General features: G+C 36.4%; 1 protein-coding gene across 1 annotated transcript in view; it reads right to left on the reverse strand.

The window, feature by feature from the left end:
- The window catches only part of ASCC3 (activating signal cointegrator 1 complex subunit 3), a 1,118,804-nt gene that overhangs the window by 20,703 nt on the left and 1,083,666 nt on the right, over positions 1–14,435 (reverse strand). Inside the window, exons 37-38 of the mRNA XM_082251201.1 lie at positions 9,736–9,887; positions 5,469–5,619 (exon numbers count right to left, since the gene is read on the reverse strand). Coding sequence (XP_082107327.1) covers positions 5,469–5,619; positions 9,736–9,887 — 303 coding nt within the window. The remainder of the gene's footprint in view (positions 1–5,468; positions 5,620–9,735; positions 9,888–14,435) is intronic.

The following is a 14,435-nucleotide window of genomic DNA, read 5'->3' on the forward strand; positions in this document are numbered from 1 at the left end:
TATAACTACTTTGAATGCAGGTTTCTCTTTCACTGTAGAATTGTGGATTATGTATAGAGTTTGGTTCTGGTAGTTCAGTTATAGATTTTTCAAAACAAAACAGAGGCACAGCTGTGTAAGAGATGTTGTACAGGTGGTCTACAGCCTGGTCTTTTACATCTGCTGTGCTTTTAATAATAGCTCTGCTTTCCATTTAACTTTCTCTGTTTTTAATCTTAATCTGAGCTGTGTTTTAGTGTGGGGGGGGGGGGGTTATGAATTATCTCCCCCCCCATCTCCGTCCATCCACCATAGACATAAGATTTCAATCTGTTTTGTCACTGACTTGTGCATTTTTGAGAAATTAGGGGGTCATCATATGCAATAAGACTTCCCGTTATCTCCAGACAGTTTGGGGTTGTCAGACCGCATTATCATTACTATGCCTTTTGCAAATTCCTATTGGCTAGTAGGATAGCAAATCATAGTGATGGACTAATAGCAATATAAGCGGGCAGGTCTTGCCTGCCTGTCTGCACTGTATACCCACATCAGTATTTTTGTTTTTGTTGTTTATGATGTCAAAAAAAAAATCTTAAAAATCGTTATGTATATCATGAAATTACACAGTCTAATAGATAAAAAAAAGAATATATTTGGAAATGTTCAATACTTAAATTCCACCTATACCAAAGATTATATTACTATGAATCAACAAATTTGTGCTTGTGGTATTAATATTAAGTAACACTATATTAGTATAATCTACAGGCATAAACATAACGTGTAAGGAATAGGAAATCTTCCAGTTAATAAAGGACAAGCCATTAAAATGAATATGGCTCTACTCTGCTGCACTGTAGCAGCTATCTGCCCATACATCAAAACAGACAGCGTAAATGCACAAAGATGCCATATACGCTCACACTAGCTATTTTTGCAGGTACTATGAACACCAGCCAAACATATTTATCTGAGGATTAATCTTCATCTACTGAATCAGACAAGGACGCCAGCATGCATACAATTATTTAATTAGCAGCCAAATCCTCTCCCAGTTAGCAGCCGTAGCAGGCATACTGATGTGGCAAAAGATGCAAATCTCACAGTAGTACTGCTTTTTCTCATTACTACTGCAATTAGCACTTAAATTGATGCTTTAAACCTGCTAATTTCTGGAATAATTCTGAATTTTGATGTTACCTGGGATCGCCTCACAGTAGAGTCTGCACCAGATTGCTACGCAAATTGAAGGGCTTTTCAGCCAAATAACCATCATTGTATCAGACGGTGCCAATTTGCATTTGGTTTGAAAGATAACAGAATGACAATTTATGCAAATAAATTAGGTAAGTTTACTTCTGAGTTCTCCCTGAACTAATTATAACAATGTTCTTATCAATTTTCATCACATTTGAAACTTGTTGTGAGCTGAACTTCCATTGCAACAGGAATGTGTTAAGTAAAACGGTGTTCCAGTTTGCACAAATTGCCTTTATTCTTATTATTTATGTTAATTGAGTTATACATGCACACATTAATCAGCTTTATTGAAATGCTATTTGTTCACTCTCTAATATTGGTACAAAGTTGGATCCCTTGAATTTGATCCTATCAAAATTGAATGATCAATCAAACAGTCAATATTGCTAACCATGACAAATCCTTAATTGTATGGTAAACAAACCCCATCAACTACTTGAATGCTGTCTCTCAGGAAAAAAAATCCTACTACTTATTATTAAATTAGTTTAAAATAATTCAAAATATTAAAGGCATGCAGTAATAATAATGATGCTTGTTGGTAAGAAAGTGCATTTTACTACATACACATATGATATAGGCACTACACAGGTGAAGAAATTAAGTGTCAGAGTTGTCTTAGCATCTTTAACCTTTAAAGCCAAACACCAGCCAAAATAAGAATTGTTTTGGATAGAGCTAGGGAGATAAGCTTTATGTCATGTTTTTTCTGTCTTTGACCCAAATGGGGAAAATTTCTCTCACGTTTGTACAAGAAATCAGGGTAATTAAATATAAATAAATGTATAGGTCACCAAAATATAGGACAACTATGCAATAATATACTCATATCCTTTTTTGTTTCCCAGCTAGCACCAGTTACAAAAACATGAAATGAAAGAAGGCATCCCAATGTAGACAGAAGTAAAAACCTGACAAAATTAGGCCAGACTTCTATGTTAACCACTTCAGCCCATGGTGCTGTTTAAAATTAGCAGAAGAACAGTTGGCTTCTAGTGCTATAGCTTCCAACACCAAGTCCAGCACCAAGCCCTGAAGCAAAAAACAATTAGTTCCTGGACATTGGATCTTGTTACATACCACTTCATAGGAGCATTATAGCAGAGAGCTGTAAACATAATGCCTCCTCTGAGTTACAGCTCTGTCCAGTGTCTTCTTGCAGTAACAGATCAATGCTGTTGTGCTCTATTGCTGGCCTATTGCTAGAAGTGATCTACTGACTATTAGAAGTGTTCTGTTCCTTCAAAGCTGCAAAGAAGGTCTGGCTCAGGTCACAAAAGACCACATCCAGAACCACCATGAAAGAAACGAATGAGTGTAAAATGGAAAAGTTTAAGATATCCTAATTATACATAACATCCTGGCTCCAAAATGTAATCCCCAGGTTGTAACAGTAATGTTGAATGATCTGGATGACATTTGCATCTACTGCATTGGCAATAAATGCTTGAGCAAGTAAACACAATGTCATTCAAATGTTTTGCAATTGCAAAATTTGTGAAAAAGTCAACCCAACTTACCCTTGCCTTAATGCTACACTGAAACTTTTCATGATTATATTTTGTGATAAATTTATAGGGGTTTACCAATTATGAACATTGCTTTGGGAAATAGCGCAAAAATAAATGTATTTTCTAGTTTTTTCTCAACAAAATCAAATATATCAAAAATATATGTATCCAAATTTGCTGCCAAAGTAAAGTCCTATTTGTTCCGCAAAAAATACAATTAAAATTAAGTTAGGTGAGACTACAAATGTGTGGAAATGAGGTATCATCAAAATATAATAAACACTTTGGAACTCAAGGAGATTTTAGGAGAAAAAGGCCCAGGGACTCAAGTGGTTCAGGGTATATGTGTTTTAAAGAAATACATTTGCAAATTCAGAAGTAAATGTGCTGCAGATCTTTACAAAACTGTCTAAACTGTCCACTGCAGATAGCATGGGCAGTTACTACAAAAACCTGCTACAAATGTTTTGCTGATTGTCTTTATGTGTGTCTGGTTGTGTTGACAGCTTGCTTGAATAATCCCCCCAATTTATGTACATTTTGATATCTTGTGAATTCATAAAAATATATTTAAACATTGACCGCAGTGATTTTTAAGCTTAACATATGCATAAAAACCAATTTGATCATAATGTAGGGGTATATATTGACAAAGTTTTGAACCTTATGCACTCAAGGGATAAACTGGTTCTAGATTAAACTGCTTGCTCTTAATGGAAAGCACATAATAGTCTGTGGAGAAAACATTTCAATGTGTAGCAACAACATCGTAATGAGTGTAAGCAATATCATATTAAGCACCTAATGAAGTGGATATCCATAAACTCGGTTCTTTGTTGGTTAACAAGCCTAGTTAAATATGAATACCATTTCCATATGAAATCTAAGAGAAAGTGGTTTTAGACTGTGTATTCAGTTTCTAAAGAAAATGTAAAATAAAAATGTAAATAAAATGGAGTATATATATATATATATATAAAAAAAAAAAAAGAGTAGAGCAATAGACACTTTCATTTTTGAGAACATGCATAATTACTACTTGATGGAGATGCTTCTGGGTGACAACTACACAACAGTAGGGACTGTAAAATGGTAATAGTCAGTTTGCAATGGGCATTTTGGCTTTAAGTGAACAGTTCTAGCTGATGAGGTTTCTTGTAATTGATGCCCCATTTGATCCCCAGTAGCAAAATTCAGACACTGACTGTAAGAAAACACTAAAGGCTGGTACACACATACCCAATATCGGTTTCATAGCAGTTCAATAGAAACTGTCCAACATTCTGCCCACGTGTACAGCAGCCTCTCTGACAGAAGCCAGTTTAAGGACTGGCTTTTATCGAACAGGCATACTGTAAAACCAGTATCCAATCAGCGCTTTCAGACAATGGATGTGAGTGCTGATTGGTGTGTTCTGGTGGCGGGGTTGGGGTGCAATCCCCCCTGGCAGAAAACAATAGCACAGGCAAAGGAAAATCGCCGCACTAACATTGCATACTTTGTTAGGTGACCTCCCATTTTTTTTATTCAGCCCTTTTGGTTGAACAAAAAAAAAACTCCCCGCATGTACCTAGCATTAGGCTGTGACAAATCTTTAATTTTCACTAACAGCAAGTCCCACTTCCTCTATATAATAACTTTTACACAGCACTTCTTTCCTGCTCACTTCTGCCTTCTAGGGGAGGTCTAAGATAAGGTGAAATAATTCAGCCAGTCTCAGCATGACATTTGTAGAGAACTCCAACTTTATAGCCCCAAACATAAATCAGCTCTCACAGTCCACCAACAAAGAGTTCCTCTTCTGGGCCCATGTTGCTTCTTTGTGTTGTGCCTGGTTTTACACAGAATGTAGGCTCCAAAGTTTTCCCAAACACCTTTCAAATGGTATTTCAAAACAACTTTGGAGCCATGATTATCACATGGCATCAGATGACAGGCTTTCTTGTGCAAGAGGAGAAATGCACATTGTTACATTGTATGGGGGAACCCTAATTATTTACTCCTGGGACATAGACTGGCCAAATACTAATACTTTTTAGCAAGGACGGTTTACAACAAGCAATGTGATCAATATGAGAATCACATCACTAATATTTATTGGGCCATGCAGGGTTGAATAAAGGTGCATTTGAATGCATTAAGTATGAATTTCTAAAAAAAAATCTCAATGTGACGTGTTCCTATCACACAGAAAACAGAAAAGGACAAAGAACGTCACTGCACATGATCTATTTGAGTTCATTAGTCTAACTGGGGAGAAGGGCACTCCGACAGGTGTGTTTAATTTATATTACAGTTGTATTAAAGAATTGATGTCCATATTTTTGAGTCAATTCAGTTAACTTCCAGTAGGTTGTAATTAAACTATGAGAGCCATTATTGTGTGGAACCAGCTGGAAATAATCTAGGAGAAGTCCGAGGCATATTACCAAATCAGTAAACAGTAATACATTCACAGTTTTGCACACAACTTTTTGGTATTGTTCAAAGTTCTCCCTATTTCATATAGAAGCTAAAACTAGGAGTAGCAGCAAAGCAGCTTAACTCTTTACTGGTGAGGTATTTGTCTCCTGAGCAAAATCAGATACCGCAGTTTAGAAAGAGAACATGTCTTTATCCTCTGAACATGAGTAGTCAATTGTTACATTTTCCCTAGTGGGAACTATAAGCTATTTCCAAGTTTTAGAGCCAATGCAAAGAAAACAAAAAGATTACCTGTGAAATGTGTGCAACTTGAAGGTCCTGCTCTACAACTGAAGTGAATATATCTTCTTTGCCATCACATGCTGCAACCAACTCTGGAAGACACTCAATGGGTCCCATTATACTTTCAGAGTAGCCAGTTCTTTTTCTGGAGTTCCATTTTCTTACAGAACAAAAGAAAAGCATTAAAAAAAACCTTTTATGTGCAGTTAGATATGATGACACTAAATTATACCCTATGTTGGCCTAATAACGCAGTTCAAAATGTAATGATAAAAAGTGCACAAACCCAATAGGAACAACTTTTAGTTTTTGGATTCCAGACTGAATGCAGTGAATGGTAAAATAGTTAACTTTGAAATTGCTTTCTAACTTCATAAGTAATCTGTGTAATGCATCTTCAAGTACAAAAATTTGAACATGACCGAGACATCTATGGTTACTAGAAAAGTGTAACTGCACAGAAATATAACTACCACACATAATTAATCTTTCTAATTCCTATACAATAGTACATTATCTGGACATATTTTCATTCCTATAATAATTCTTTATGACAAAACTCAGGTATAACTTAAAAAAAAAAAATTTAGAACTACTGCATGAGTAGTGTATTGTTTACGTTTATGTGTTGATAAACCTATTGTTTTAGATACAAGTTATATTAACAGGAGTACAATTTAAAGTGGTTGTAAACCCCATTCATGAAATCTAACCTGGGCATATATATCTGTAGTGTTTACTTATCTCTCTCCAAAGCCATAAGTGCCATGTCTTTTTGCTGCTCCATTCCTCTGTTATCAGCATGATAACTTCTGACAAGCTCTCTGGCACACAAGATAAAAGCAGCTAAAAAATGAGTCGGGGAGGGAACTTAGAGATAGATAAGCAGAGAGATGGCCTATTCACAGTACAACTCTGTATGTTTCTTCTTTCCTCTGCTATGTGGAGGGTGTGTGTGCCTTTCCTCCAATCAGCTCACACACAGTGTATGCCCAGACTCTACACCCACTGCTGAATGAGGAAACAAGATTTGTAACATGATGTGCACTTTCTAAAGAGTCTGTGAAGACAGCAGATAAACATGTAGAAGGATTTGTTTCATCTGTGTGTATCATCTGAGGTTGTTCACTTCACTATGTGAGGGTTTACATCCACTTTAATGTAATGGTCCACTGCTATGTAGTTTTAGGATTGGACACCTCTTATCTGCTGTATTTCGATCACTCAGATACTGAATTATTCTATATATGGCTCAGTGTTTACTTCCTGTGGACTGTGATGGCTCTACGTTTCGAGCATTTGTTTCGTATTTCCTAAACAGAACAGTCTTCCTTTGTTTTACTATTAATGGAGATATTTGACTGCTCTACCAAAACCTTGCAGCATTAAAATGTGCAATTGCCAATATGTTTAAAAAAACAATCAGTGGGGCATTAAAAAAACAATGATAAATACAGTCAAAAGCTGAACACCGTTGTCTTCTAAAACTTCTTGCCATTGGTATTGATGGATGGAAACCATCCAATGTAGAGTGTGTGCAGTTTCAAAAATAAAAAGCTTCTGATGATTATGTAGTCCTTTTCAGTGCTACCACTAAGCCAAAGGAATATTTCCTTATTAGTAAGTACTTTTCTGTAAATTGCAAACATTTGTTTACTAGTCCATATTTTCAGGACTGCAGTTAAATACAGATTGTGGACTCTTTATCTAATGGCTGTGCACCATGAAGATAGGGCATCATCCCTGCTGAGTGAATACTAAGATAAAATCACTTGGCCACCGAAGTCTACAGTTTTCACTGAACAGACTGATGAGACTAAATTAATAAAATATTTGAAGCATAATTAGTGCAGCACTATAAAGCAAGAAGCAAATTCAGAAGCCCTTAGATGTACACCACACATATATATTTATTAACAAACATTTTAAAGATTATTTAAAACAAGCTGATCACATTTAAAAGAAAATTATATATATATATATATAAATATATATATATATATATATATATATATATATATATATATACATATACACACACACTTTTCAAACTATATATTCTTCCTTGAAGCCATGCAAGCAACAGAGCTTCTCGTAGATTAGTATGAGTGCTCTACGGCCTAAGGACAGCTGTGCTGCCATCACTGAGCAATTTTCCAGTTTCCTCTACTATTGGCTTAATTTGACATCACTGTACACAGAAACCTATTACTGAAAGGGTTTTCCATTTTTATACTCATTGATTTCACACTATCATTTCAGCCAAACTGATAAGGCACATTCTGCAGGTCAGAATTACTGTTGTGTCCTAATGTGGCGTCTGTGAATTATATTCACGTTCTATTCTGTTATGAAAGAAATAATAACAGAAAGTAATATCAGCTAAGCTGCTATGCACCTTTAGATGCCTTCATTAGAAGAGTAATAAAGTGGAGTATTTTTTTTTTTAACTTAATAGCATTGTACATATATAATAATTTGTTGAATAGGTCTAGACTAATTATATAACTGGAGTATAGGAAAAACCAGAGTAGCAAATGTCAATCCGTAATGCAACTTGCACTGGGGGAATGAGTCCTATAATATAATTGGTTCAGCAAAAATTTAACTGTTTTTTCTCAAGTTTTCACAAAATAACACCAACATCAAGTTCTTTTTTTAATTAGAACCCCTAAGGCCCCTTTCACAGGATCGGACCGTCTATCTATTTTTCATCTATCCGCCAATGGACGACAATTCATTCCTATGGGCAATCAGGTGTTAACGAATGACCCCTCCTATCTGGTCCATTTTTTTTTGAACGTACAAGGATACGTTGAAATCCGTGAAAATGGACATTAACTAACGTTAACGGACAATGTCCGTCAACGTCCACTCAGTTTAGATCCGTTTGGAATAAATTAAGTATTTTTATGTGAAGTCAACCCAGGTAGTAGTTGGACAATAGAAAGTACATCCCCAAGGAGAAACATAATCAGAGATATCTCCCAGGAGCACCTAATAAACCTGGTGCATGAAAGACCAGGCTTGTGGGACACAAGGTGTCGGGACCGCAGTGACAGAGTGGCAACACAGCAACTATGGGAAGAAATCTATAACATTGTGACACCAAATTGGTCCGCCATGACTGCCAAACAGCGTGAGGCACATAGTAAGTGTACTGCAGCATGCTCTCTTGTCAGTATTTTTATGGAATCAGGAGATTATGGAAACATGATGTACTGTTCAGTCTCTCGCTGCAGCAGAGCAAAAATATTTAGCACTCTGCATTGTATGTATACTTATTTACCTTTTGTAGTAATGCATGTGCATTCAAGGTTAGTGCACATCCTTTCTAGCCTGTCTGATGAAGTGTGCACCTTGTCCCAGAAGGACATCATTTTTGTGTCTATTGCTGTCCTTGTTGCACGCAGAGTTTGTGGTGACGTAAGCAAAAAAATTCTGCAGCAGCACTCAAAGGTAAAGCAACATTCTTCGGGCACATAAGATGGATACAATATTTATTATATATATGTAAGTGTGTGTGTATATGTATTAATATTATATATATAAACATATTTTTTTCTTGGTCTCATGGAGGACAGTAATTTTCAGTAGACCAACAAAAAAATGACACTTGATAAATGAATGACTTCACACAGTATACACCTTCTCATCTTGGTTTTGTCTTTGCTGCAGCCGTGGGTACAGCTGGTCCAGTAAGTAGTCCAATGTGCCTATGGTCATCCTAGTGAAGTTGAAAAACTTTGTAGGATACTGTCGGAAATGTGCGTAATGCACAGCCACTAAACCTTCACAAGGCCGCTTTAGTAGCATGGGTCCAAAATCGACGACGTCGCCTAGCCACAATCTGCTTTTTCTTGCTCTCCTTTCTCAACATATAGGCAAATATGACAAACAATGTCACGCTCTCCCAAAGCTGTCGGAATCCATCGCACAAAGCAGATAGCACACACAAGGACAAAGCAATGACAAGTCACTCACTGAAAACGGCAACGCAGCAAGAAAGGAGCAATGCTTTCTGGGTAATGTGATCAAAGCCACATAAACTGCCGTAAACTGATAGAAACGGATGCAAAAACAGATGGGAACGGATGTAAAATGGGTAAATAATGGATGTTAGCGAAACAAAAGATTGATGTAAACGGAGAATAAAAGAACTTAAGATGGATGAAGCAATGGATGATAACGGATACGTTTTCAATGTGGCTAAACTGCAGGTGCCCGTGTGAAAGGGTCCTAACTTAGTACACAGAATATTTTGTTCAGTACTCACCTGAACAGATGTAGGTGGTGTTTCTCAATGTTTGGCACAGTGAGTAAACAAGAGTCATGCATCCATCGAGCTTGAACTACCATCTGCACCAAGTAGGTTATATTTAGAGCTGTGACAAGCCAGCCATGATGTGCTGCTACATCCAACATAGCCTATAAAAGGAGCAAAACATGTGATGTCAAATACCCAGTTTTACACATTCTTCCATGTTACATGCAAGTTTGGTAATTATTACTGAATGTGCATAACTGCCCCATTGTACAGTTTGTAAATTAACCAAGTCCTGTGTCTACAGCTGATCCTCCTAAAGCCTAGATCACACAATGAGAATATCGGAAGAATGATTGTCTGTTTTGCTTTGCATGCTAGTCTCATATTGAAAATGAATAGGTTACTAAAGTTAAGAAAATTCTTGTAAGACAGAATAGAACTTCGGAAGTGATGTAATGTATTGTATAGTACTGTAATATATTCTTTCATTTCCGAGCACGCGCAGTCTTGGTCACACATTTTTTTTCATACAAATACTATACTTATAACACAAAAATCATTAGTTCTGTTATCTTACAAGAACATTTTTGTGGTTATCCCTTCGGATATTTTCACATAAACTGTCATGATTGGCTCTCAATAGCTGTGTACTAATGAAGCGATTATCAGACGATCGCTCCAAATGCAGGGTTTTTTTTGTTTGATAATCTCATCGTGTGTACAGGCCCTAACTTCTGAGCAACAGAGTAAAGAAGAAAAAATATTCACAGTTTGGAAGCTTCCAGTAGCATACAAAAAAACAATATAAAATACTTACAAAATACAATAACAGTAGCTACAAATTTAAGCTGAATGGCCAACTGTGTGAAACCTGGTCAGATTGGTTACCACTCATTCACATTACATTACAAAGAAAAAGAGCTCCATACATGCAACAATACAGGCCTAAATTGCATTTTTATCCAAATCATTCTTGCCTGATGCTGGCAGAGACAGATCCTTGGTAATTTATTCCTTCACTCTTCTGCATAGAAATGTAAATAAACAGGCCTACTCACAAGGTGATATTCCAGCAATTCAGAAACTTTCCTGTATGTGCAATAAATGCCTTAGGTCACCCTAAATTCTTAAATACTAGAAGAAAAGAACTCGCCAAAAGTAGGAGCATCACTTCCTACTGTAAGACCATTTACGGCCAGTAAGAGGAACAAAACCCCATTTTTGTTGAGAAAAAAATAATCCCTCTAGAAGATCATTGCACATTACAGGGGTTTTCACAAACTTTGTGGCAGATTCCTACTGATTTTTGCACTGAAGAAAAAAGCATTTTTTTGTCTGATAAGTGAATCTGATTAGAAGTGACTTTTTCATTATTATGCAGCTGATACACTTGCAATGTTCTAATGAGGGAAATTAACTCATTTAGACATATTTAACCCTTTGGGAGTATCTCCCCAAAACTAAAAATTTTGTTGCAGGCGATGCCTATAACTTGACTTTTATCTTAGTGCAGACTTCAGGGAAAATCAGTGAGCCAATCACACAAGCAAGAAATTACATTTCTGGGGTGTTCTGTACACCAAGGGTGTCTGCAACGCTTTCTGGTTTGCCATAATGCATTGAATTTTATAGAACATTACAGCTCTGCACATTGAAACATTTAGTTACAATATGGCTTGTGTAGCAATTGTATATATTATATATTTTTTCCCATGAAGGTAAAGTTACACTTTAAGTTAAATACAGGAACACAGGTTTAAGGTAAAGCTACCATGGGTGGAGAATTCCACAAGACAACCAGGCGGTGATAATTTAAGAAGGAGTTCAGCAGTTTGCATACCCAATAATTCTTAGGTTTTCCATCAAATGCCTACTTTTGTAGTGTATAATAATAAAAAGGTGCAGTGCTACAAAATGATCAAGAGAAATAAATGATCAATAAAAGACAGATAAATGAATGTCCATACTGAAAAAGAAAAGAAAAAATTCAGTCCTTGATCCAAGAACCCCGACGATAGGGGGTGTCAAAGGAAATAGCACTGGAAAGGGTTAATCCAACTTCACACCCATAGTGAAAACACAAACTGCTTACCAGACAGATTTGACCAGTAGATTATAGGTGGTCAAATGCGGCACAGGGAAAGATAATGGTCTCCCAGGAACCATACACTTGGTGTCACCACTTACACTTGTCCAGCAAAATGGATATACGGGGAAATGCAGACAGACACTGTCATAGCGTAAAACGTATATAACTCGTTTAATAGATAAAAGAGAATTGCACTACAATCTTCCAAACAAAATCAGCTCATATGTGGAAAAGTGTGTGCAGTGGTGGCCCTCCGGATCTTTCTTCCGGACTCTCTCAACAGATAGACCAATCATAGAAGCATGTACATGATGACGTCACCTTCATAACCCCACCCTACGCGTTTCGTCAGATAAAACATTTATTTATCTGTCTTTTATTGATCATTTATTTATCTTTATCATTTTTTAGCACGGCACCTTTTTATTATTGTATTTATCGGGAGTTTTTGTATTTTACTTTCAGTGCTGGCTGATCTCTTTTAACTCTAGCGCAACGTTTTTTTTATATTTTTGTTTACTTTTGTAGCGTACCTTCACAAGTTTGGCAAACTTCCCCTGGTTTGGTATTAAAACATCTAACAGAATCATGAAATGTTAAGGTGAAATGTCACTCATGGATTCTGTGCTTCAGACCTTATGAACATTAAGAAGACAAGTTCTTTTTGTTTGCCTAACAAATAGTACTGCTTAATAAACCAGTCATAAGGTATATATATAACCTACATGTTTCACTGCCCACTAAAGGAATTGTGTAGAGGATTCCCTTTTAATCTTTGCATTGAATCTAATGTTTTACAGACAAACAGCAGGCTGTGGTTACTTAAGACAAATCTAAACAGTGAAAGCTTCTTCCAACAAAGGGGTTGTTTACACACGCAGAGCTGTTTCAATTAAATTACACAAATTCTCAACAACCGTAGAATCAGTCCAGTGATATAATAGAATGCATGGATGTGGAATCTACAATGTGAAGTGAGATTTTCAAACTCAGGTTTAGTTTCTAATCTGGCTGTGGTTGAAGGCAATCAGATGTGGCTTGTTAAAACAACTTGTAGTTGATATGAAAATCATAAATCACACACTTCATAAATCATACACAGACCTTACAATTATTACTACACTCTCACATTTTTTGGACACAAACACAAAAATTTGATTTGAATAATAATGGGATTTATTAGATTACCAAAAGATCTATCAAATACTTAACAGAACTTTCCTCTTCGACCTAGGAGACGTTCAACGGTGTCATATGTATGGTGAATGCATTTTTCTATTCTACAGACAAAAGGCAATATTCAATCATCTGTCAGGGATGATAAGCTTTTAGAGACTTGTTCCTGCTTGGTATCAGATGTTAATGCCCATAGTCAGACTATAGCATATACTGGAACTGGCTGAATTGTATGCAAATATCAGGCCGAGTATGGGTGGGCTGATTCAGGGACTTCAACCCTTGAGTTTAGAAGCACATGATATCCTAAAAAGACAAGACAGCTCTAGTGCTGGATGGATCAACATTGTCATGAAGACAAATGAGGAAGTCCATAGCCTTGTGTACACTCTAGAAGTCATTTAGAGCTTACACTGAGCTTCCTCTCCTTGCTTCTAATGGCTAAAAAAAAAAAAAAGCAATATGGAAGCTTAGGGAAAATAAGTATGTGCTGATGGTGAGGAAGTGAGTTAAGAGAAACTGTTGCTTTGTCCTGCAAGAGCAAAGCACAAGTTCACATACAAATAATTCATACAGCAGTTCTACGCAAAAAAAGAAAACCCCCTATATTCCATTAAGATTACAAGCTTATACTTATTGTGTCTATATTTGTGATACCTGAAATCAGTCCTTGCTTTTCACAAATGTTGCTGATTTAGTTTGAGGGATTTTCTAAGCATGCAATTCTTTTGTGTCACAACCCTGATTTCAGAAGCATGTACCCGTGCAACTGCACCGCCCACCAACAGAGCTGATTGTGAAAGCCGCGAGTTGCCATAAAACACACAGAGAGCATACTGAAAGGACTATACAGTATGACATTCATTACGGAGCTTTTCCTTTCATTCATTTTTAGCAGTAAATTCAAGGTCATTGTGAGCCTGGTTGCAAATCTAATTCAATGTAAAGAAAAATGAGGTGCAGTGAAATAGCACAGTTTAAATAACTTATGCTGTTCTTTTTTTTTTTTATTGACCAAAAAAAAAAAAAAATCCCCTCTTTGCGGCAGATTCCCAGCTTTTATTTTCACAGAAGTACCTGTTTGTTTCACGTTTTCTTTTGCAGACTCTGAATTAGAGGGATCAGTTTATTATAATCTCAATGTTCGAATGTAAAAAGTTGCATCCTTTTAGAAGTATTTAGCCTTTGGGGAATATATCAGTTGAAACTCCTATTGTAAGAGGTGCCTAAAATCTGATTGTATCTTAGCATAGACTTCTGGGGAAATTAGTGAGCCAATCACATTTTGTAAATGACCTTTCTGGGACGGTCTGTACAACTGTGTACACATCCAGGTTACTTTATTGCATTGAATTTTACAGAAAATGATAGCGGCTGCAGATCAAAATGGAAAGGTAATAACACTAAATTTACAACATTGCTTATGTAGCAATTGTACATGCTA

This window comes from Pelophylax lessonae, assembly GCF_965119305.1.
Source record: "Pelophylax lessonae genome assembly, chromosome: 3".
NCBI classification, from domain to species: Eukaryota; Metazoa; Chordata; class Amphibia; order Anura; family Ranidae; genus Pelophylax; species Pelophylax lessonae.